The 26,520-nt window shown below is 40.4% G+C and overlaps 1 protein-coding gene across 3 annotated transcripts in view; it reads left to right on the forward strand.

The window, feature by feature from the left end:
* LOC149258894 (uncharacterized) overlaps nucleotides 1-26,063 on the forward strand; it is a 42,176-nt gene extending 16,113 nt beyond the window's left edge. The window contains exons 4-5 of one of the 3 annotated variants that reach the window (XM_089416655.1): nucleotides 24,200-24,425; nucleotides 25,897-26,063. In XM_089416655.1, the coding sequence (XP_089272781.1) occupies nucleotides 24,200-24,425; nucleotides 25,897-25,926 (256 nt within the window). In that variant the 3' untranslated portion in view covers nucleotides 25,927-26,063. Of the gene's footprint in view, nucleotides 1-24,199; nucleotides 24,887-25,896 lie in introns of those variants that run through there. The other 2 variants (XM_089416651.1, XM_089416662.1) reach the window with 2 other exon arrangements.
* The last annotated feature ends 457 nt before the right edge of the window (nucleotides 26,064-26,520 follow it).

Genomic DNA, 26,520 nt, shown 5'->3' on the forward strand with positions numbered 1-26,520 from the left:
TTTGGAGCACTTGGCATACATGATTATGCTAGTCCATTTCCCTCATGCATGGATCTAATGTTGGAAACTTGGCACACATTTTGATGATGATTGTGTATGGGGGACGAGTTGGAGATGTCCTTGCTGTTGGAGCCCTTTTTGGCACATGGTTACCATTTATAAGGATTCACTCCATGGTTTAGATTCCTTGACACATATGCATGAGTTTTGAAGTGTGCTCCTCTTGAAGAGTTTCCAAGTGATCAAAGCATCTTGATATGCTTGAATCATTATTCTTGAAGGAGATGTCCTTTATAAACGATATATTTGTTTTGAGGACGAGACATGTGGCGTGCTTGCTCATCATCTAGCGATGTCCTATTCATAGTTGTTTACTAGTAATTAGTTAGGACATATTAGTTCTTTATGCATTCCTAGGCGAGATCTAGGATATCGTTTTAGATATTGTTGCTTTATGTTGAGGGAGTTGAGCTAGATTCTTTAAAAGAGTAGCCCTTCCCATTTTGTAGTCATGGTTGGATTTTGGGAGTTTCCCCTTTGGATATTAGTGAATATCTTGAAGGCAAATGCAAGTTAAAGATTTCTATTGTGAGGTATGATGTTTTGGGTTCAATATTGCAGAGTATGAGTGCTAGAATTGCTTGCATTAAATGTTTTTATGAAGGGTTATAATCCAAGTAATTTTGTGCCTTGTTAGGAGAAATTTAATTGTGTTTCATTCCCCATTTAAAATCTATGTCTATTGCTAGAAATTGTCATTATGTATGTTCCTCCTTAATTCATATTAGTGGAAAATTTTATGGCCTTGTAGTAAACACACCCTCATGGATGTTTGGGGGATCTTCCTCCATCTAGATTCCTTTGACCATATTAGTGTTATTCTTTGACTCCACTTGCCCAACAGATTGACACTAGTCTCGATCCACTCGTTACCCTATTTATAAAATCTTATTACAACTTTTGTTTTGGCAAAGATAAACTCTACATTTCATCTTAAGATTCATTGCCATATCTTTGGCAATTCTATTCTAGGGATGCCCCTCTTATGCAAAGGAGTGCCACCCTAAAGTGAGAGGGAGGGCTATTGTGGCAACAATGGGTAGCCTTTTTGAGTTCCTCTAAGTTTGTACTTGTATTTTAGGGATTTACTACAAGAAGTGTAGGTTTGGAAGATAACATTTTAGTGCCTTTTCCAGGGATAAAGTCCATTTCTTGAAGATTTAGCAGTCTTGCTAAGATGACATGTTGAGAAGGTTTGTTTGAAGATTCAACATTGTCATCTAGTGACTCCATTCATATGAAGATGTATGAATGTAATACTTCTTTTAGATTTATATATCAACATTATATTTTGAAGATTGAAGAATTATGGCATGTTGCCTCAAAATCTAGTAGGTGTTGTGAGGGCCCATTATCACCACAACGGGTAGCTCCTGCTTTTTAGTGGAATTATCCATAAGGGAGGCTTCCCTATGTTAGGTCACCTAAAGGATATATCAAGTTCAAGGGTAAATGTGACTAGTATAGGTCAAGGAGAGATATTCTTCTTAAGGACAAGGATTAGCTACCACAATAAGGCAATGTGCATTCTCCAAGATGCCTAATTAGGGCATAATGTGACCTAGGGTTTAAGAGTAAGCAAGGTTTGAAGGAGAATCACACAGCCATATAACCATATGCACAACAAATTAACACATAAACATTAAACTGGCGGAAAAGGCAGAGAGCCATCATGTGGTCTCTCATGCTCATGTAATTCTCTCTTATTCAAATAATTTAATAATACATTTAAATACATGAGCAAGTGGTCTTAAGATAGTGCGTCTATCTTAGACTCACTTGGTTGAGACATTTTCTCAACTTACACACTAATTTAGGAGAGTTAGTTGGAGAGAATCTCACATCCAAAACTATACTCCTTAGTTTGAGGAATTCTTATGTTTTTATTTATTTAATTTAATAATTGGATTTATTATTGATTTTTAAGAGAGTGAGGCTAACATTCCCCCCCTCAATGATAAATCCAAAACGAACAAGGAACCATCTTCCAAGTTCTCAAGTTGATCCTCAAAAACATTTGCTTGAAAAACCGCCAAAGCTGGATGCTGGAAAAAACTCAAATCTGAAGAGAACATGAATCAGCTGCATGTCTGATTCATCTCTGAATGTCGCTTGACAACTCCATCATGTGCCAAGCTGCAAAAGGATCCAACTGTCCTTTGCTTGAAAACAGCATCCGGTGTCTATTGACATAATTTGATGAACGCCCACTGGCATATTTGCTGATGATGATCGCCCACTGGCTGATGAAGATGCCCACTGGCTGCTTCGCTGATGTTGTTGAGACTTTCAGTCTGACAACCACTTGTCAATTTCATTGACATTTTCCCCCCTTTGTCAGTTGAAAGGAGAGGCAATCTTCTCCAAAATATATCTGAACTCCCCCCTGTAGGTGTAGGAGTGTTTCACTGGTGTACTCCCCTGTTCAACTGCACGAGAGTACCATCTTCATTTGATTGTTGGCTGCAATATGTGTGAGTGAATCCGATTGTAAAACTTGTACAATCTTCTGGCTGTGGATGACCATTCCTAGGGATCAATCCATGAATAATTTATCTTCAATCTGGCTGACTGTCGTTGGTTGCAGCATTTCTCTGATGTATGATTTGACTTGCCGCAATGGCTACAAGGCTGGAGATCAAAACACTGATCTTCCAAATGACCAATTTTTTGACAATAAGAACATTTCGGTTTGTCTGCAACTTGAGTTTGTGTGCATTGACGTCGGTCTGTAAGTTGCTGAGAACTTACTGAGGTGATTTGTTCAAGTAATCCGACACTGACGAATTGAATGGGCTTTGAATAATCAGGGATATGTAAGTTGTCGTTATCTTTGACATATCCTAAGCCGCGTCAATTTCGATTACTTTGAATTTCTTCCCATGGCTTGATGATGGGTTTGGAAGAAAGTTGAACTGGAACAACTTTAACACTTGACGCTGGTTGGATGAATGAAGTTGAATGATCAGCTGTCTCTGGATTGGTCAAAAACTTGGAAGCAACACGCTTCTCTTGCAACTCATTTCTCTGCAGTTGCGACTCCAGTTGAAGGAACTCAATCGTTTCATGTGCATGTTGAATATGTGCTTGAATGTCAACAAGGGTTGCTTTGCTGATTTGTACCATGTCTTCAGCAGTTGAGAGGATCAAATTGTTAAGAATCTTTAACAACTGAATGCTTGTCGCCATGTGAACTTGTTGGAACTCACGTTCGCTTGTGTTTAATACTTGCTGGATTTGTAGAACTCGCTCGCTTGATGTTTGATTGATTGTTGCACGCTCACTTGAACTTGTTTTAACAATTGATTGTTTGAACTCACACTTGTTTGCTTTCACGCTCGCTTGATGCTTGTAAGATTTGCACTTGCTTGATTGATTACTGACACTTTGTGAATGCTTCAATCAACTTCATACTGGCTTGTTTGTTGTAGATTTGATTTTAACACGCTTGCTTGCTTGGTTGTTGTTATGAACACGCCCGCTTGCTTGATTGTACTTGCTTGAAATACTTGTTGTCTTGAAGTCTTGTGTGATCACTGCACTTAGTGATGCACTGAATGTGTTGAAAAAATGATGGGTGTTGAACACTGTCGAAAATGCACCCAAATGATAAATATCAAGTGCAATCTTGATGACTTAGTTGAAGACTTACTTGACTTAATGTATTCACCTTAACAAGTCAAATTAGGGTGTCAGTTACAACCTTAACTAGCTGGGATCATCCTTTAGGAGCACTTGTGACTGAGATTCGTCAACTTGGGTTGTCTGGCTGGCAGCAAAATGAGTGTATAGCGATTGAGAATGAGCTACAGTGCTGACAGAAAAGGGGTATTCCTGAGATAGAAGGAAATGAGAATGGTATCATTATCTGGGCCTTGAGAGTGAAGGCTACACTGGACAGAGCACACCGGCTTGCCACATTAGCTCAATTGAGCTCAAGAGCTGCGAATGTTTCAGACAACTAGTGGTTTGTTGCAACAAGCGAGCTCTATTGAAGAACAAAGGCAGCTATTACACCAGCGAGGACTGTCAGAGGCCTCTTCAAGTTTTCTAGCATCAACGGAATTGTCAGGTCAAACTGGTCATCCAATCGTTGCTGACTGGCAAGAGAATGTTTATCAGAAACTACAAAATTTGAAGACTATTTATTATCCAGCGATAATAGAATTATTTGCAAAGCTTTCAATGGAATGTCAGAAGCCCATGCAACCTGATCGATTCGAAAGGCTTAGAAACTACCAAACAGAGAAACGCTGCTCTACAACAGCGACAGTGACAACAACAACTTCCAAGTCAGGCTAGCAACCAAGTGCGATCTATGCGGCAACAAGAGACACATGGTAATTTTTCAAACAGATGAATTTACAACCTTCAGTTACTTCAATGCAACCAAACACTGTGATACCTATTCAGTACATCTCCACGCCTCTGTTACAGCAATCTTGCAGTAGAGTTCAGTAAACTGAACCGTCTTTAACATAATAATAATGTTAATTCTCTTCAGCAAAATAATGCTTCTCTTCAGCTGAATAGTATTATCTCCTTTCACCATAGGTTGACGCAATGTTGCGCTTTCAAAAATAGATATGTCCATGCAACTTGAAATCACCCAACAGTGCACACACACTGCAAATTTTCTATTGTAAATTTCTCAATCGTAGTCAGTCGTATTTTACCCTACGGGCCATTAATACAGGTTTGACTTCTCTGGGAGAAGTCCTTCCTTCTATCCCTTCTGACGTGATTATCAGGTCTTCATGGAGTAAGAGAATCACACAGCCATATAACCATATGCACAACAAATTAACACAAACATTAAACTGGCGGAAAAGGCTAACAAGGTCAACAGTCTTACCTAGGATCACAAGGCCAAGAAAAGGCTTGAAATAGATAAGTATGATCAATTTAAGGCACAACAAACCTTCAACAAGCCCCATGTTGAAGATTAGGGAAAAACTAGGGCTTCACTAGGTCAGAATTTACCTAGGGAAAAGGACGTTAGCCCTAAAATGGAGAATTTGGCCATGGTAAAAGGTTGATTTTGGGGGAAGGACCTCACAACCAAGTGTTGAATCCCTCCACAAAGCATTGCAATCTATCCTAGTTGAAATTAAGCCCTAACCCTATCTAGTGGCTTTCCTTAAGAAGTCGAAAATCAGGTTTGGGGGAAAAAGTGTAATTTAAAGGTAGTTTTTGGTGTGATCAGCAGAATAAGGCCAATGCGTTGACCTTGGGTGATGGAGTCTATGGGAGATCTACTTAGGAGAAAATACTAAACCCTATCAAGGAATGAGGGAATATGAAACCCTAGCTATCATTTTATGAGGGAGCAAATTCAATGAGGAGAGCTAGTCTAAAGATTCACTCATGGGATTTCCACACAAATTCTACGAGGGTAATGCATACAATACTATTGCTAAGATTCCATAGAAAAATTTTCGATCATAATTAACACAGCAAAACCCTAGACAATGACCATTCCATGCAATAGCCATAAAATAAATTCCAATAAGATAAGTGCATGAACCAATTTTTTATTTCTCTAAAATGACATCTTCGAAACCAAAGAATAGCTCCTTATGAAAAAATCCACAATAGATCACATCTCCACAAGATACAAGACAAATTTCAGCTAGGCATAAATCTTTAAGAGGTCCAAATTGATCCACAAGTAATGATCCAAATGAAATGAGAGTATTCTCTACTTATATGAGGTTTACCTCAAGTAATTTAGCCTAATGAAGCCCTAAAAACAAGTTTGACATGAAATGAACTTTGGTTACAAGCCAACACACTAGCTAATGACAAAATAGACCATAATTTGACCACACGTGTGAGATTTAGCCTCTCTAAATATTGAAATTATGCCCAATCATGGCTCCAAATGCCATGTCAGGGTGTGTTGAGGTGCAAAAATGTGTGAAGATGCCTAAATGATCCAAAATTTGAGGCACAGTCCTCAAATCCACCTCAAATCCTCGTATGGGATCCCAAGTGCAATTGGGTTGCCATCCAGTGGTCTCCATGGGTCTCCAATTGTGAAACAATGCCTCCTCTCCAACGTTAATGCTTCCTATGGTGTAACAAGCCCTGCCTAGACTCTCAATGGGAGACCATCCTCATCTGGGCTTTGAATCAACTCATGACCATTAGGTTGTGCCAAGGCCAACGTAGGGGCATACCAGGTTTAGTAGTTTCATCATGAAGCATTCTTAGCGCTCAACTCTTTGAGCGCTTGATTTTCCAAGGTCTATGTACTTGTGGAGTGGGTGCCCTCAAGGCTTGGGCTACTGTGGACCACTTGGTAAAAACAACATAAACTCGAGTGAAAGCCACCATCCATCAGAGACTAAGATCAATAATGCATCTAAGTGGACCAAAATTTAATGTTAAGGTCACTTTAATACTTCAAAGGGTAGTATTATTACCTCTTAAGATGAGTCAATTCATTGCTCGTTAGGGTTGGGACATGCAAGGGTTCACCTTAGATGTAATAGAGCATCATGTGCTCAAGAATCGAGTGATGGCCATATGAGGAAGGTAGAGCTCATGCTAGGTATTTTCCCACGTGCTAATCTTTATGTCCCAACCATCTTTTGCATTTTGATTTTCTTTCTTTTGTTTTATTGTGGCCATGATATGCTCTTTCTTTTCTTTTAGCTACATCAACCTCCAGGGCAAAGTTTTCCAGCCCTACTCAAGGTATGTGAACATATGAGTGCCAAATCCCAAAGAACCAATGGTTAGTTGAACCTGAAGAATGGAGGTGAGATATGGGGCTTGTAATGTGTCATGGAAAGTGAAAAGTATGGTATAGGGGACAATGAACACACTATCTCATGGTCTTCTAGGTAGTGCCCCTCCTATAACTCTAAGGGGCCTTAAGGGAGGTCCTACTAGACTAGGTCTAAAGATTAACCTCCCCTGGTAAGGTGAGATAACACTATTATAGTCAAGATCGGTCAATTTTCTAGATCACCCTGTTATCCATACTACATTCCCAAAACAAACAAGTATAAGCACCTGATTGCAAAATGATCAAAGTACCTTTTGAATAGCGGCCCACCTTCACCCAAGTGTAAACCCCAGATGGTGAGAGTCACATGGCTGATGCAAATGGTGGAGGCACACGTCATATCATGGTCAAATAGTGGCTGGGAGGGGCTGCCGATTGGCTGGCTGTCTGACTGATTGTCAAATGTAGGAGACAAATTTTTTCCTATGGGGTTACCCATTTCGGTGGGTAACATGGCAAATTAATGGATGATAAATTGGTTTGATATAAACTATTTTTCTCCATTTGATTTCTCGATTATCTTGAGATATCCACCTGGAATCTCTGCTTCAAGAAGGTTTGATGGTGCTTCAAAGTTCCATGAATATCCTCATTTGGCTGCACATGTTATATCTTTTGTGAGTTTATCTCTAATCTCAATGTTATAAATGAGGATATCATTATGAGGATGTTTGTACTCACCTTGAAAGAGCATGCATTAGAATGGTTTCATGCTTGTGGTCTAGAAGATATTTTTTCATTTGTGGGTTTTCTAAAAGATTGTTGCAAATGTTGGAATCCTAGTTATGGAGAATGAAGTGTCAAGGGTGGCATGGTGGATACTATGTTGGATGTAAAGAGCAAGGAGATACAAGATCTCATAACAATTTTGCTCAAAACATGTTGGAAGAAATTATTGCTAAAATATGTGAAAATGTTGAAATGATCAAAGCATTAAATGCTTTGTTCGATTTGAGGGGAAGGGAATATGGTATGTTTGAAAATCAATCTTATGAGGATGACCATTCTTCATCCCATAATCCCATTGTGCATAATATTTTAGAGCTAGAATTAAAGAATATGATGTTATTAAAGACCTTATTTCAACTCCTCATGAAGAAGATATGGGCGATGAAGGCACACGAGCTGTTGGGTATGTGCTATATTATACAACCAACAAAGAGATACAACTGACTGAAAATGTGTGCATCGGTAGTTTAAGTGGACAACAACAACATAAGGTATGGAAACCTGGAGAATAAGAACCAACAAAACAACATCAACACAACAAGGAAAGAGACCAAGTACAAACTAGAATTTTTGATCTAGGAGGACTTCATCAACATACACATGGTTAGGAGACCATGATATTTTTCCGCCTTGGGAGTATGATGCAAGAGCATCTTACCTCCAATTCAAAGATACCTTTTGACTAGACTAGGGGCTTTCACTTACCAAGGGAGTTGGTTCCCTAATTGAGTGTAATTAAATTATTTATTTAATTGTATTTTCCTATGTTTTCATGAGAAATGTACATATGAAAATGAGGAATATTGTAACGAAATCTCTCTTTAGAAGATAGATCTCGAGAGAGTTAGAGAGAAATGAGGGAAGTTCGATTATTGAAGGATTTACAGGTCTAGGAATCCTAAAATGTGGGTTTAGGTGAGGATTTTGTGTATCTGAACCAGAATATAGTTCATAATCTTTATGTATAAATATGTAGCTAAAATAGAATCATGTGTGTGCGGGGAAAGAGAGAATCGAGAGGCTTGAGGAAGCCAAGTATGGCTCCAATGCCAAGAAAGTGCCATATAATGTAAATATGGCCAAAAGGGCCTCTGTAAAGTATTTATGTATATACATTAATAGAGGAAGCACTTTGATGCGAGTGTTTGATCTCTGTGCTGAGCTTCTGGTCATTCTCGGAGTCTGGTTATAATAGGAAGTTGATTTTGTGTACTATGTTGAATTCGGTATATATAAGTTAATTGCAAGTGAATCAAAGCTCAGGTTGAATTGCATTGAGAGAAAGTGCCGTTAAAAGTACATAGAGGCCGCAACGTTGTTGTTAAAGCTCAGGAGGGACAGTGTCTCAGAACACAATTCAAATTCAGAAGAATTGAATGCACAGATTAAAGTCACGCAGCTGAAGTGATTAGAGTAGCACAATGGTAGAAGAACGTAGAGGAAGGCTAGATCGATCTATGTACCAAGGTGGTGCAGCGAGAGTGTGGAGTGCGAGAGGATTTCCAATCAGAAGCTTAGGGAAAAACCAATCCTTCTGTAATTGTTATTAGATTATATATAATCATTGCAAAGTTGGAAACACCGACTTGATCAACCTTTGTGAATAGAGGCCAGGTTGGATCTTTAATTTTAAGATCCACAACAAGAAAGGGCATTGCAGGAGCGACAAGGAAAATCAAGAACAAGTGAGAGTACGCAGACGCAACATAGTTTTTTAAAGTCTCCGTCACTTGACAATGTCGAGAGATGAAACTAGACAGTGTCAGGTTGTAGGTTTTATCCTAGAAGGACAAGAGAAGAGGTTCTTGACAGCATTGGGCTGGAGGCATTACCCCGGAAGGACAAGAGGAGAGCTTAACGAGAATAGGCGGGCTCATTGGGATCAACTGACGTGTGAGCCAACCAATCAAAAGGAGGTCGCGATTGCGTGGAATTGTGGGTCTTGTCCGGAGGCGTGTTATCCCGACGGTTTTTGATAACTTGTCTACCCTTCAAGCCAGGTTATCATAAGCGGGCTCACATAGCGTTAACTGATCATGAGGTCAGAGTGGACTAGTCCAAAGGTGTAAGAAGTGGCTATTAAAATTGCAATGGGCTTGCGTGATAGGGAGGAGGAGTGGCTTACATGACAAGGTTCATGTGGCAATCGACAGGGCGAAGATTTCAGGTGAGTTACCCTGGAAGGCTGTAGCCTAGATGTTTTGTGAATTACCCAATATGTAAAAGGTCGGGCTCCAACGTTTAAAGAACTTAGTCATGAATGGTGGTCACAAGGAGAATGAAGAGGAGCTTAAGGCCGATAAGACAATGGGACTTTCTACATTTATAGGAGTGAAGCCAGGGCACTATTATCAAAAGGAACAAATGCCCGAGCTTCGGAAAGGGCTTTGACAGAGGTATGCATGCTTGGTTTAACAGGTAAAGGCCGAGGCCACAAGACTTTGAATATATATAAAAAGGGTTGATACCTTCAATTCCTCCCACTAGAAATTGGTTTATAAAAGGGTTATACCCTTTGAAATCCTCCCACTGTGACTATATTATTATTCCGTAAGCTGTACACTGTATTAGGGCCAAAGGAAGCATCTCTTGGTCCAGATTTTGGGCATTGTGGGTTTTCTAAGCTAGGGATCTAAGCAGGTTTGAATTGGGCATGCATCAAGTTGACTGGAATTGCTCAAAAAATGTATATTGGTAGGATAAAGTTTGTAGATTGAAATTTGTGAGGATTGTGCTTCATGGAAATGTAGAGTTCGAAGCATATGATGTAGCACTAGAGGGGAATCATATTTTTGAAGTTCCTGAAGGTCACCGTCTTTGAGCAACTAAGGAGAATATAGGTGTATGTAGTAGAATGCAACCTCTAATTGAAGAAATTGCATCTCGTAGTGCTATTATTTTCGGAATAGCAACTGTGAGGATTGAAGGCAGTTTTTCATTCTTGAAGGTTGAAGAGAAAATTATGCAACACCTAGACAAACAATTGCTTGAGAACAAGCAATGTTGGGAAGGTGGGACTATAATGTCCCCTATGGATTAATTTCCAGTGTTCCACGGGGACGTGTCCCCTCACCTGAGAATCACGATTCCTCGCTCCCTTGTGCTTCGGGGATGTGCGGTCTTCTGGGGGTCGTTTCTCGACGCTCCCAAAAATAGGATACACACAGAAATTCCAAAGGGGATTGTTTCCTCCCACAAAAGGAAATGTTTCCTTTGTTTCCCAAAAAATCAAGGTCAAATAATTTTAATAAAGTCAAATTTTAATAATTTTAATGGCTTCTCATACAATTGATTTCCTGACTGAACATGCTTGTAATCATCCTTCCCTTTACAATTGTCATTTCCTTTACAAGAATATTCAAAATTTTTATTAGAGATTTCAAGGTAAGGAGAAGGTGGTGGTGTAGCACTGTAGACATATGCATTAATACTTGATTCCACAGTTGGAATTTTTCTAGATGCAGGAATATATGGACTTCTGAAAACAGATGAACTAAGTTCACTCCTAGGAGCCTCAACTGGCATATACTTTGGAGCAAACATCAACATAGCTTCAACTTTTGGAAGCGAGTCAACTTCTCCACTTGAAGGACCCGAAGACTGACTACCTGCTTGTGATGATCTGGAATCTTTCTGTGCCTCTTTGTGGCCAGCAACATCTTCCTTGACTGATACTGGCTGCTCACTAAAATCGCCCAAAGATGAAAAATCCACAACAGGAAAAAGCATTTGATCTGATCCATCAAGCCCTCTGGCATCTGGACTACTCAGCCCATCTCTGCATTCACCAAGAGGAAATAAAAAAGCCTGAGGCAAACATGGCTTATTTCCTTCTTATATCTTAGACAATATCACAATAGTATTTTTATTTTATTATTTTTGTCGGGTCCCTTCTGTTAAAGACCTCGATGTCCCCCCACATTTCCAAAAAATTGGTGGGGAGCTTTTGCATAGGCCGCTCCTGCGTATCCCCGTCCCCATGTCCCGGAAACTTGGTGGAACATTGTTAATTTCCCACAATGGACAGAATAGCCTATCCATCCTTGTAGGCTACAATCTTTGATAAAGGGGGAAACTCAATTATCCAATGATTTGCGGCAACATTGGGTAAATTTTGGGTTAGTAGGGGAAAAAAGTCCCAAATTGGGGGTCGCACATGAACCCCTCACATTTGATAAAGGAGGAGAAGCCCCATGAGGGAACCTATAAATAAAAGAGAGTTAGAATCATTTTCTCATCATCGATTTGGATTGGATATCTTTGTTTTCTTAAGATGAGGCTCTGAGGGTTTTAAGACCCCTTCTTGATTAGTTTTGGTGTAGCTAATCCCTTGTCTAGTTTCGATGGAGCTGATCCCACCCTACTTAGACACCTTTTTCTTGTTCTGGCACAACAGAACAATTAGAGTAACTCTGTCTTGGTTTATTGGATTGTCTAGCTATCAAATCTGTCCAAGGATATCCTTTGGTCAAGCTAAAGGATTCAGTCTACAGCTCTTTGACGATAGTTTGAGGGTTGTTTGTAGGCAGCAAAGGCACAGTTTAAAGGCTCATTGAATATAGTGCCAGATGTAGCAAGAAGCAGTGAGTTTCATTGGGCAGTCTGTCAGGGGACTGCTGGCTGCAGTCATAGGGACGCAGACTGCAGCCTGGCCATAGGTTGGTGAAAGTGACCATGGAATGATAGATGCTGAAGAAGGTTATTTCTGGGCTGCAAGTACCATCAGGAAGAGTAACCAGACCCTATTCCTAAGTCTATGGGATTTGGACTCCTGTCACAGTAAGATAAAATGACACAATAGGTATCTATTAGTATAGTCCATTTAGATTTGGTTAGCTACAGTTGGATTTGAATTTTAAATTGTTGGCATTTCAGTATTGCACTGGTGGATTTATAGTTAGATACGTCTACTGTTGTGGGCAAGCCTGCCCTAATTTCCGTGAAATTGCTGAAGGACCACAATTACTGTCAACATTATAATTGTAGTATACTGTGCATCATTGGTTGGGTAAATTCTCTGTTTTCATTGGGGTAGCCAACCCTAAATCTGTGTGATTTCATTGAAGAATTGTATTGTTGTTGCATCTTTATATCTGTGCCTACATATTGTTATGAATGTGTACTATTAATGATTCAATGAGGACAACCCTAGCCAAAATAGAAAACCCTAAGGGAAAAAATTACCCTAGGAAATTACAGGGGACAACTTCCTTGGATTGGGAGGTCTGGGTTTGGGTTGTTTGGCATAACTTCCTTATTTAGAGTCTTCTTGTTTATTGGTCAACTCAATGCTTTATATATTACCAGCCACACGTTTAGACTCTTCCATTGTTAGGTTATGTGCCACATCATCTCTAACTAGTTGTGACACTAACATCATCGCTTATTAGTTGATGTGACAATGACATTGTCTATAACTAATTGATGTGACACTGTTTCAAAGAGGTTCATCGAACACTGCATCTTGATTCACAATCACTTGCTTTTGTATTTGAAGTAAATAACTTGTATCCTTTAATTTTTGTACAAGTGCAAATAAAGATGTTTTAAGTTTTAACATTCTTGACATCAAAATCTTTCATCTCTTTTGCTAGCACATGAGCTTACTTTATCATTTGAATGTCTTCAATTGTGTAATTGACATTTTCTTACTTGTCCACCTCTGTTGGTGTTTTTCCCTTTATGTCCTTAATGCAATGTTGCAAATATCATTTTAGGGAACATATTGTCGAGGGTTGAAAATGAAACTTATTGGATATATTGGGGAAAATATTGGAAACTATCAGTAAGCATAACTTAGAACTGAAGAATTTTGAAAATATTGGACATATCAACAATTTGAAAAACTTGAGAATTCAGAAATATTGAGAGAAAATGGAGATATTTGCATTGTTGCTTTAATGAAAACTTTGTTTTGAATGTAAATTGCATTTGCTACTGCGAAAACTCAAAATGAATTTGATAACTTGTTGCAAGTAAGCATGTACCTTGTATACTCCACTAGTGTCTTGTTTTCTATGTTTAACTAGTCTGCCATCGATGTCCTGTTTCTATTTTCAACTAGTCCTTTTTATCATAATTGGATAACTCGTTGCAAGCAAGGATGTACCTTGCATACTACACTAGTATCTCATTTTTATGTTCAACTAGTCCTTTCTATTATAGCTTACGGGGAACATTAAGTCGCCTTTCTATACATCATTCTCTTATGTTCTTTGTCAATTCTCAACAAAAATACTCCCTGCCATTATGACACCTAAGTTTCTTGAATGATCACCGGGCTTGGTGATATTGGAGGAACTTAAAGATTGTCCAAGTCCATGATGGTCGGAGTTGTGCTAGGGAAAAGTTTGACTGATTTTGTTTGAGTATGGATGCACACATTTAGTTGTTATATCAAAGGAGTGGAATAGCACAACACAATCAATGCAAGATGCGCATTGCAGTGATCAATTGTTGGCAAAGATTAGCATGGAACATAATGTTGTGTTGTGGATGTGCTAATATTCATGTGGCATAATATAACATTGCAACTTGATTGCATGGGTAGAATTTTGGTCGTGCAGACTGGAACACTAACCACTAATCTCATTATATATGACATGACAAATCAATACTGAACATGTTGGTGTGGTTGGATAACTCAACAGATTGGTGCATGCAGAATGTTGACAACGATGCTTGATCATCTTCTACAATTTTGTCTCCTTTTTCCAAATTTCTTGACATTATGTTAAAATAAAAAAAAATATGAACAAATGAGAGACAAATGCTTCATCTTCCTTCAGCTAGATATATTTATACTTCACCATGACATTGTCAAGGGGTTGATTAGTTGCTTACTTGGATTGTTTAGTTGTTGAGGCTTCTTGCAGTTCATATTTCTTATTGTATGAGTACTTTGTTAATAAAAAACGAAGTTGATTTGCTGACCAATTACTAGCATGATTATTATGTAATATTCTAACGTACTAAGTTTATAGGTCTTATCGTAATTAAGTACTATAATTGGTGTTGTGGTTGTTGTGCCAAGAGGTGCTTTCTATTACCACACAATCTTACACCCAAAGATGAGAGGTCCTAACACTTGGAGACATGTGAAACTAGTTGGTTGGTCACTATCACCTCACCAAATGTTTTTTGCACTTTACATGAAGGAAAGACCTAAGTCAAGTGGGGCTTCCCTATGGTTGCTAGGGCTTACTTCTTGTAGTATGAGTGGGAGTGAAGGAAGCCTTGAAAAAATGGAATAGTTTTGAAGATGGGCTTTGAGTTGATGAATGGAAAGGGAAATCTAGTGCCTCATTGCTTGGGCTTTGGAGTTAAGGATGCAATCTAAGAGGGTTGATTCTAATAAAAGGTTTTAGCAAACAAAGTATTACAAAGAAAGAAGGGAAGGGACTCATAATAGCAACTTCACAACCAAACCTAGTCTAGGATGTGGTTATGCTTTCACAAATGATGTATATGGCTTTAAACCCTCCTCTTAAAGACAAAGTGCAAGCTTTTCCCCAAATGGATACATATGGCTTTAGCATCCTCTTCTTCAAGAAAAGTTACCCCTAGATTTGGTTTTTGATACTCTTAACCTGTTTAATAAATTTCCAATGGTGCTCCTAGAATATATCTACTACACACAATAGATTGTATGTAAATAACAACATAACTTTACACAACAAGGTTACTTTCATTCATTTGCTTGAGAGCAAGTTCTCCAATTGATCTTCAAGTACAAATCCAAGTGCAAAATGGAGAGAGCAAACTGGTTTGAGCACGAACTCCACTATAATAAAATATTAATTTCCTCATGAGGCTCTCCTGGGAAAATACTAAAAACATTTACAATAACTACCTAAGTGGGTGAATTAGGTCAAGATCCCATAGGAAAGTGCTTCGATACAATGTTATAGACGATTCTAGTGCCACATGCCACCTTTTTCCATCCTTATCTCCATGCAAAGGCAAAATATGGATGCCATTTGTCCTCCTCATGTGCAAGGTGCTCTCCAAGAGATAACTACCTCAATAAAATAATATAATTGCCAAGCCAAATGAGGTTGAGTGCTTTCCCAAACATGTGCATAGATGGCAAGTGTACAAGTTTCTTAGTGAGGGCCCTCTCCGACAAATAACCATCTCGAAACAATAATATTGCTTAGTCAAATGAGTAGGGTCAATTTCCAATTGGAAGAGTAATTTTCCAAGTGTACATCTTCATTTATGAGGGCGCTCTTCTAGAAATGCTTTCCATGGACAAGTGTAATTCTTGAGTGCTTCTTCTAGAATCCTTTTGACCAAGAAGCAATAAATATCTCCTTGAACAAGTGCACCATTGGTACTTGTGTTTTGTGTCCACATTTAAACCTTCGTGCATAAATTCACACATGAAGAGAGAGAGTGAGTGCGCCCTTGAAAAGTATGTCTTTGACAAGTCAAACCGTGAAGAAACAAAGGAGTGTTCCCTTGACAGTTGTGCAATAGGTCCACAAGTCACTTCACATGTGTACAATGGTGTGAACAAGTTTAAATAAATCCTCATAGTGGAGTGCTCCATCTAGTAGCCTAGGGATATGTGAGATGAGGTGGAAATAATGATGTTGAAAGCTAAAATTGTAGGGTGCATGGATAAGAGGTTCCTAGTCAAACATGAAGACCAAATAATTCCTCAAAATTTTGGCCAAAAAATAAAGATGTGACATGAAAAAATTATCACGTGTGAACAAGATATTTTGAGGCTAGGGAAAATTGGTTTTTTTATGTGTTTGCCTCAATATGTGTGCCAAAAGGGGAAGTACTAACTTGAGTTGTGTACATCATGGACATAAAGTTATGTTCTCTTGTGAATAATTAGGAATAAAGCTTAGGGAATTGAGTATCAATGGATAATTATAACTTCTAAGCATTAATAGGCTAGTATTTTGGCATTTCCTAAGGTTTTAGGATTCTAAATTTTAATTAAAATATCCCCAATCAGTTAGGTGTGTTCAAATCGGAAAAAGTAAAAATATAAGAATTGAGGGGTTAGTATAAGATAAGACATGGAGAGTACCCAAATATCCCAAATCAATTAGGTGTGTTCACACTAGAAAAAGTGAAAATATAAGAACGTAGGGGATAGTAGAAGGTAAGACTCAAGGAGTTGAATGATCCAGGTGGATATTGGTGGCCACCTGCCAAGTCCACCTGGACCCCCACCATTGTCTTTCTCAGCATTTTCAGTTTCCTTAATTGTAGCACAACTTACTATCTTTAGCAGTTTTTCGGGTCCTGAACTTCCGGAGCCGTTTTGAGGCCCTAAACGACGTTTTTTGGGGAATCCGGGGGCAACACGAGTCCATGGAATGGACTGGTGTTGCCCGTTCCAACAATGATAGTGCTCGGATAGATCTTTCTAATGAGCTATTGTACGCGTCAAACGGAGATCATATGCCAAAGTTACGACCCCGGGAAGTTGATGTACCAACTTACCCCCAAACGGGGCCCACAGTTTGGCGTTTCATCTCCTAGGGTTAGGTTTTGGAATGTTAAGGGTTTTTCCATTGTTTCTCAACAATAAAAAGGCCTTCGAGCCTCATTGTAACACAGTTCAGAGGCATGTAGCCATCACATCTCTTCTCAGAGATAAGCTACCATCGCCCTAGCTAGTTTATTTCCATTTCTGTTTGTAAGCATATTTCAGTATTTTCCATTAATGAAATGAAGTATTATTTCCGCTGCATCTTTGTGTATATGGTTATCTCTGTAATTTGTTGCGTTCCTGTTTAAATCCGGATCAGTGGTATCAGAGCGGTCTGCTTTTTCTCTGTTTTTCTTTGCATGTCCCCAACAAGGTCGGGATATAAGGAGTTAGGGCTTGAACTGGTTGAACCTTTGTAAGACCAGCCTCGCAAATCCCGACGGCCTCCCATGGCGGACGAGAAGAAAGACGAGGGGGCAGGAGATCCCATCAAAATCTTGCTCGAAGAAGCGCTCGAGCGACAACGGAACGCGATGATGGACAGCTTTGCGCAGATCCTTTAGCGGCTACCCAGAAGCGGCGCATCGGCTTCCAGCAGCTCCTCTGGAAACGCCACACCCTTTAAGGTACAAGTTAATTTTGAAATCCCCATATTCGAGGGTCAGATAGACGCCGATGCCGTAGATAAATGGTTAAATCTGCTAGAGGGTTATTTTTCTGTTCATGAATTTTCGAGTCGGGAAAAAATTGTTTTTGCTCTTCTCAAAGCAGCCCCCCACGTCAAGGACTGGTGGGAAACCTACTGCGAGCAGAAGGATGAAAGTACTGGCTCACTATTTTCAGCCGCACCCACCTGGGATTCGTTCCGGGATGCCATCAAGGAGCAGTACTACCCTGTCGGAAGCTATGAGGATGAATACATAAAGTGGACCACGCTGCGGCAGGGAAGGGACCAAGACGTGCCGGAGTTCACCAATCTTTTCCATACCCTTCGCACAAAGTTGGGTATCAAGGATTCGGAGCAACATTTGATACTCAAATACCGTGGCTGCCTGCACAAGTACATCCAGGAAGAAATACAGTTCATAAACATCCCCTCGCTCGGCGCAGCATACCGGTATGCCGTCAAGGTCGAGCAGAAGTTTAAACAAAAGAAGCGAGACTTTGGATCTGCGAATCCAAAGCAGGGGAAAGGTGCCCCTAAACCACAGAACAAAGGACAAAGCCAAGGCGGGACAACCCAAGACAACCAACCGAAGCTGCAAGCAAAGAGCAACGCCGCGAAGCCGAGAAAGGACACTGGAAAATGGTGCGAGTTCCATAAGAGCTCCACTCACAACACAAGTGAGTGTCGGGCCAAGCAGTCACTGGTGGCTGAGCTAAAGGTTTTAGAATCAGATGCATGTTCCGACTCTGAGTCAGAACCCGATAAGGGGTATGAAAAAGGGAAGCAGATCATTGATGCGGATCCCAGCGCCACTGTTGCTACCGCAAAGATCCAGAAAAATGAACCCGAAGATCCAGAGGAGGAGCGTCTCTTCCACTCCCAGATGTGGGTAAAGGGCTCCCCGATACAGTTCATTGTTGATAGCGGGAGTCAAAAGAACCTCATTTCGGCAGAGGTCGTGAAGCGGTTGGGCTTACCGACCACAGCACATCCACAACCATACACCATTGGGTGGCTTCACCAAGGGCGAGATCTTCGCGTGAGCCAACAGTGTCGCCTTCCATACAACATCAAGCCCTTCACGGATGAGGTATTGTGTGACATTGCTCCCCTTGAAGTTTGTGATGTATTACTAGGACAACCATACTTGTGGAAGCGACATGCTGTGTATGAATCAAGGCCCCGTGCTGTTATTATTACATTGGGAAATAAGTTGTTCAGGATACCAGAGGTAGCACCACCTGCCGCCATCTCTTTGATTACTGCAAAACAATGCAGTAAGATCATTTCCAAAACCAGGAAATTTGTTTTCCTGATGATACACCCTCAAAGGAAGAAGAAGACAGTGGCCGCGGCCTCCAAACAGGGTCCCTCTGCACGGCAGCTACAGATGGACAAGATTGTGGAGGAGTACGAAGACATCTTCACCTCCCCGGCAGGGGTTCCTCTGCATTGTCAAGTCAAGCACTCCATCGATCTGACCCCAGGTGCGCCGCTACCCAATGGACCAATTTATCGGCGCTCCGTTCTGGAGAACAATGAAATCAAGAGGCAGATTCAGGAGCTCCTGCAGAAAGGTCACATCCGTCCGAGTTCTTCGCCCTGTGGGAGCTCGATAGTGTTGGTACAGAAGAAGGATGGGACGTGGAGACTCTGTATTGACTATCGGGCGCTGAACAAGATCACTGTCCGTAATAGGTACCCGATCCCGCGGATTGATGACCTCCTAGACCAACTAAAGGGGGCGAAATATTTCAGCAAGATCGATCTGAAGTCAGGATATCACCAGGTACCAATTGAACCCTCAGATGTGTGGAAGACTGCCTTCAAATCCAAGGAGGGCCTCTTCGAATGGTTGGTCATGCCTTTCGGATTGACGAATGCTCCTGCAACCTTTATGAGGCTAATGGATGACATCTTGCGGCCATTCACCAACTCCTTTGTAGTAGTATACTTGGATGACATTCTGATCTTCAGCCAGAGTTGGGAAGAGCACCTCCACCACATCCGACAGGTTCTCCAAACACTACGGCAACACAAGCTATGTGCCAATTTGGAGAAATGCACTTTTGGCATGACCGAGGTTCAGTATCTGGGATACATCATTGATGAACAGGGGGTGCATGTCGATCCAGCCAAGGTCCAAGTCATTCGGGATTGGCCCTCTCCAACCACTCTAACAGAGCTCCGCAGCTTTCTAGGTCTTGCCAACTTCTACCGCAGGTTTGTGTTGGGATTTTCTCATATTTCTTGGCCCTTGAGTCAAGTCACCAAGGGCGGGGCGAAAGCAAAATTCTTTTGGTCTGAATCTCAACAGAAGGCATTCAGGGAGTTGAAGGATCGCCTCTGCACGGCACCAGTGCTCGCGTTACCAGATTTACAACAACCATTTGAGGTCGAGACAGATGCCTCTGACTATGCTATTGGGGCAGTCCTTACTCAACATGGACATCCAGTGGCATATCACAGTGAAACACTTTCAGACACAGTCCGGAAGTACCCCACTTATGATAAAGAGATGTATTCCATTGTACAGGCCTGCCGACAATGGAAACATTACATTTTGGGGAAGGAAACGGTCATCCACACATACCACCGACCTCTGCAGTTCATACAGACCCAAGGGAAATTGCAGAATGATCGCCATCAGAAGTGGTCTACATACCTGCAACAGTTTCACTTGAATATCAAGTATAAAAAGGGCAGCACCAATAATGTTGCAGATTGCCTCAGTCGACCACCGATCATGGCGCTAACCACCGTGCTCAACTCTTGCGGGCACGAGACTTCTGATTGGCCACTTCTCTACAAAAGCGACCCAGAATTCGGCCACACATACCAGACACTCTTGGAGGGTCGGCAGGTTGCAGATTTTCACCTCCAGGATGCCCTATTATGCCACCTCGGTCACCTTTGTGTTCCTTCAAGCGAGCGTGCCAAGATGATTTGGGAAGCACACTACAGTCGGGCTGCTGGGCATTTCGGGGTCGAGAAAACAGTGGCAGTACCGCAAAACTATTTCTATTGGCCGAATCTTCGACAGGATGTTGGGAAGTACATCCGATCATGTACTGCCTGTGCCATTGCCAAACCGACCATTAAGAAGCAAGGCCTCTATACCCCGTTGCCTACCCCTAGTCGACCTTGGGAATCCATCTCCATGGATTACATGTCAGACCTTCCTTCCACTAAGCATGGAAATGACTATGTTTTTGTGGTCGTCGACAGGTTCTCAAAGATGGCCATCATGATGGCCTGCAAGAAGAATATCACAGCAAAAGCCACTGCTAAACTCTTCTTTGAACGAGTGTGGGTGCACTTTGGGATTCCACAGTCTATCATCTCAGATCGGGACAGTCGGTTTCTCAGCACCTTTTGGTCCAGTCTCTGGTCAATGCTGGACACCAAACTCACAAAGTCCACAGCCTTCCATCCTCAAACTGATGGCGAGACAGAGGTTGTCAATAGGATGATTGTGCACATTCTGCGCATGTATAACTCAAAGCATCCACGCACATGGGACGAGAGCCTCCCCTACGTTCAACACAACTACAATCGAGCTCTTCACAGCTCCACTGGCCATAGCCCTTTTCAGGTGGGTTTGGGATTCCAGCCACTATGCCCCATTGATGTGGCCATGCCACTTGCAGCTACTCACATGAATTCAGCTCATGTCCAGTCCGAAACAGATAAGGCCACCAGCTTCATTGAGCGCATCCAACATATTCTCCAGCAGGTCCATGACATTCTTGAGAAATCAAATGCCAAGTACAAGCAGCGACATGATCAACATCGGGTGCCACACAAGTTTCAGGTGGGCGACAAAGTCTGGTTGCATTTGCAAAAGGAACGTCTTACTGGAGCCTATCGGAAATTGAGACCACTCCGATATGGTCCTTACACCATTACTAAGGCTATGGGAGACAATGCATTTGAGCTCAGCATTCCCCCATTCCTTGGCCTGCACCCAGTATTCAATGTGGACCGCCTTCGGCCATACTTTCCACCATTGCTAGACACATCCGACATTGCAGAACAGCTCAAACCCACAGAATTAAATCCAGATTGCATGGAACAAGCTGCAACTGATCGGATCATGGACACGCAGATCAAGAACACTCGCCAACAGAATATCCAACTGTATCGAGTTGTCAAAGCGGGCCAACTCCTTCAGCAGGGCAAGTGGCTCACCAGGGAACAAGTTCAGCAGAAGTTTCCTCATCTCATGGAGGAGCTCAACGCAATGGGGACCATTGCTTCCTAAGGGGGGAGGAATGATCCAGGTGGATATTGGTGGCCACCTGCCAAGTCCACCTGGACCCCCACCATTGTCTTTCTCAGCATTTTCAGTTTCCTTAATTGTAGCACAACTTACTATCTTTAGCAGTTTTTCGGGTCCTGAACTTCCGGAGCCGTTTTGAGGCCCTAAACGACGTTTTTTGGGGAATCCGGGGGCAACACGAGTCCATGGAATGGACTGGTGTTGCCCGTTCCAACAATGATAGTGCTCGGATAGATCTTTCTAATGAGCTATTGTACGCGTCAAACGGAGATCATATGCCAAAGTTACGACCCCGGGAAGTTGATGTACCAACTTACCCCCAAACGGGGCCCACAGTTTGGCGTTTCATCTCCTAGGGTTAGGTTTTGGAATGTTAAGGGTTTTTCCATTGTTTCTCAACAATAAAAAGGCCTTCGAGCCTCATTGTAACACAGTTCAGAGGCATGTAGCCATCACATCTCTTCTCAGAGATAAGCTACCATCGCCCTAGCTAGTTTATTTCCATTTCTGTTTGTAAGCATATTTCAGTATTTTCCATTAATGAAATGAAGTATTATTTCCGCTGCATCTTTGTGTATATGGTTATCTCTGTAATTTGTTGCGTTCCTGTTTAAATCCGGATCATTGAACCAAACTATGCCATGCGCCTCCTAGGAGATGGAATGAAATGGAGTGTAGGTCTTAATGCGGATTTTGCCTAGGGAAAAGGTAAAGATGTGATGTGATACACAAATCACCTTGGCAAAGTGATGAACCGTGGTGAAATGTAAGGGTGAAGTAGGCTTCATCTAGGCAAAAAGTCATGAGTTGTGAGAAACAAATTACTTAGGTAAAATGACGAGGTTTGATGAAATATGAATGAATTTAGGAAAGCTAGGCAAATATGCTACCATGCTAGAGGACATGAACCAATCATGGAACACAAAGCGAAAATGACTAGAACATGACCATGGACCACCATACTAAAGCAACCTCCACCAATATCCTAATTTTTGGAAAGATAAAATCATCCCATCAATCTGTGCAAGATCATTTACCACCCATGTTAACATGAAGGGCAACAGCTGGCTCGTACCTGGGGACATGTACTCTTAGGAGAAGAGTGCATGATAACCCCAAAATCTTTGGTTATACTGTGTTGAGAAGACCTTTGTGTTGTCTTATTAGTCTTGTCTTACCAAGGAAATTACTATTCTTGCTTTTATCTCATTGAGAGTGAAATACAAGTCAACTACAGTGAGGCATTTATTTGCTGTCCCATATGAGTTTAAGTTTCTTAGTTTGACACCTCTTCTCTGCACAGGGATAGCAGCTCGGAATTTCTTTGTCAAGATTCCCTAGGAGGTGCAACATCTCTATTTGGTGTTGGAAGTTCTAGGTTCGCTGAAGACAACTAATATGTCAAGAATCTTTGTTGAGAATAAGAATTTACACTACCCAATATAATGACAATCTTCATAATAGATTGGTTGATAAATAGTTCAGGATTAGCATATATGCACTCAAATAGGCATGCCATCTTCATCAACCTGTAGCTATCGATAATGCTACACAACAGCATAGGATCAGCTTCACTCTCTTTACTTTCTAATTGACTATGTTCACATTGGATTCAGTGAGTTGCATGCAATTCTAACTTGTCATTTTAATGGAATCTTCCTTTTACTTCTTTTTCTTTTACTTTGGACTGTAGACATTTTCTACCATGATCTTGAGTCTTGACTCTTCCTATTTATGTGGTGTTTCACAAAAGCTTCTTAGCAGTATCTTGACGTCCATGTGGAAGCTGTGGTAACTAGATGTTACATCTGTGTGCCATGTAACTTGTAGTGACCAATTGCACGCTACCATTTAGTTATTGTATTTTCAACCTCATTTTGGTGGCTGTCATTGCTGCAGATTTTCTTGTAACATTTTCGAAATATTTTTGTGATATTTGCTTACATTGCTTTTGTATTAAGTTTTTGTTGTCTTTTCTTTGATTTATTCTGTCCCTTTCTTCAATCTGCTTGTTAGTGATTCTTTTTGCATACTGTATATATCTTGTGTAGTCTGTTGGAGGTATCTGACTAGTTTGAGGGATAACTTCGGTTTTTATATGGCATCAACGTTGCTATGAATAACTATATACGTTTTGCTGTGTCTTGTATCTATGCTGGCCTCTTTAAAGGACAAATTTATAGTTTTATCATTTGATTCTACATGCAGGATGATGGAGCATGGCCTTTTGCCACCTGAAAAGGCAAAGAAAGCATATGAGAGAAAGCAAAGAAAGCAGCAGCAACAGAAGACTGGAACACCAGTCAAATCTCCAATCTCAGAAAAGAAACATTCTGTTAATGGTGATTCCAAGGATTTTACAAAATCTACTAAAAAGAGGAGTCTTGCTTATGACGACGATGATGACTTTGTTTCAAATGCCAAAAAATTAAAGGTCTGAGTAATTTCTTCTTAGTATTTTAGTGCAAGCTTTGGGCTATTCTTCAGGCTTTGTCCAATGGGGTCCCCTCCATCATGCATCGAATAAGTTTTATTTGGAAAATTATATTCTGAAATTTAAGAAACTGAACAGGTATTCTGGTTATAATTATTTGCAGGGAATAAAGACTGCAAAACCACATAATTGGTAATTTCTTGAATAATTATTTGCTGTAATAATATTTTTAGTTCCATAAAGAGCATCCTAAAGGGATATGATACCTGAAATATGTCTAACGAGTGCTCAGCTTTGGCAAGAATTGTAGAGACTGTTATTGATGATCTGTGGTATTAGCAAACAAAATGAGGATTCCTCTGTAAGATATACTGATTAGATACTTTATTTCTAACAACTGAGATAAATGCCAAACCACAATGCTTATTGTGTACTTTTGTCACTCAAGTGAACTTTCTTTATTTGGGCATCATCCTGGAAGCATATTTTTGCTTGATTGCAGTCGTCACTTCTGTTCTAGAATAACAACATATAAGCTACTGCCTGTGGGATCTACCTGTCACCCAGCTGTCTGTGCCAGCATTATTATTTTGTGTCGTCGATTCCAGGGGATTTAGCTGAGGTTCCAAACAGTATAAGAACCTGTGCCGTTAATGGATATATGGTTTGCAACTGATCACAGTTATGGAGCTTTCGGGTGTCATGAAGGGATTGTACTTCATTTCTCATGCAATTGACATATACCAGTTAACATATAATGACGAGAAGATGCAATATAGGTGTATTGCTGAACGAGTTAATTCAATAAGCTGTGTACTCTTAAATGTCATTTCCATTGTCATCTAGCTAACGCACTTGTAGAAGTTGTATAACCAAGTGTAGTTTTCAATGAGAATTCTGAATCTTGGATGGGGTTGGTAAGGTAATATTTTGTTTGATTAAATTGTACTTGTTCCTGTTTAGAAGAGAGGCCCTAATTCTACACCCCAGCCTTAGGAGTTGTATAACCAAATGTAGTTTTCATTGAGAATTCTGAATCTCGGATTGGTAAGGTAATATTTTGTTTGATTAAATTGTACTTGTTCCTGTTCAGAAGGGAAGCCCTAATTGAAAATTCTACACCCCAGCCATATCAAAATTCAAGAGGCCTGTGGTTTAAAGCACCCAAAGTTTCAGTCAGTTTAGATGCAGCTTTTTTGGGTGAAAATGCATTGTACATTAGTAGACTTGACTTTAAGACAACACCAGAAAAATGGCTTTATGGATTAAGTAGATCTATTCTATTAATGTGTTATATAGTTTCTCATCATTGAACTCAATTGATAATGTCAAACCTATGTTGCATGGATGTGTCTAGATAGTATATTGTATGGGAGTGTCTATTTATGAGCATGGATACAATACTGATGAAAACATTTTGAATTGATTCAATATGGATAACTACATAATTTGTCACCTTTCCATTTTCCAGGGGCGAAGAATCAGCATCGTGGACTTGTAGTGGCTATTTTCAGGGCCAATCCAAAATCCATTGTGTAAGAGCAAAACATAAAAATTGTCTATGATGGCCCCAAAAATACACTTTTCGGGGTCAGAAATAGGCATAACCAAGGTATCGTGGACTTGTAGGGCCAATCCAAAATCCATTGTGTAAGAGCAAAACATAAAAATTGTCTATGATGGCCCCCAAAATACACTTTTCGGGGTCAGAAATAGGCATAATCAAGGTAGGGGATGGCCCCGGGTGGTAGTAATGGTTGATAGTTTTGAAACAAACAAACACAAACTTAAAAAACAAAGTTTGTATGATAAAGTTAGGGCTTTCAGAAGTTGACCTGTGCATTGACCACCAACGTGCCAAGTGGATGTTTGCATAAGCACTTGTTATTCACAGATGTTATGTACATAAATAATAGATAATATTAACAACCAATAACAGAAAAGTAGATAATAATTTAATTTAAAAATTATTACTAAAGACATGCGCTTTCATATGTAACGACATTAGTAGACCTATTTATTGGGTTCTAATTGTAATGGTAAATACATCTCATATCAATTATTAAATCATATTATTCTATTCTCTAAATCAATT

This window comes from Pinus tabuliformis, chromosome 6, assembly GCF_031772625.1.
Source record: "Pinus tabuliformis cultivar Carrire ecotype Pingquan chromosome 6, CPIR1, whole genome shotgun sequence".
NCBI lineage: Eukaryota > Viridiplantae > Streptophyta > Pinopsida > Pinales > Pinaceae > Pinus > Pinus tabuliformis.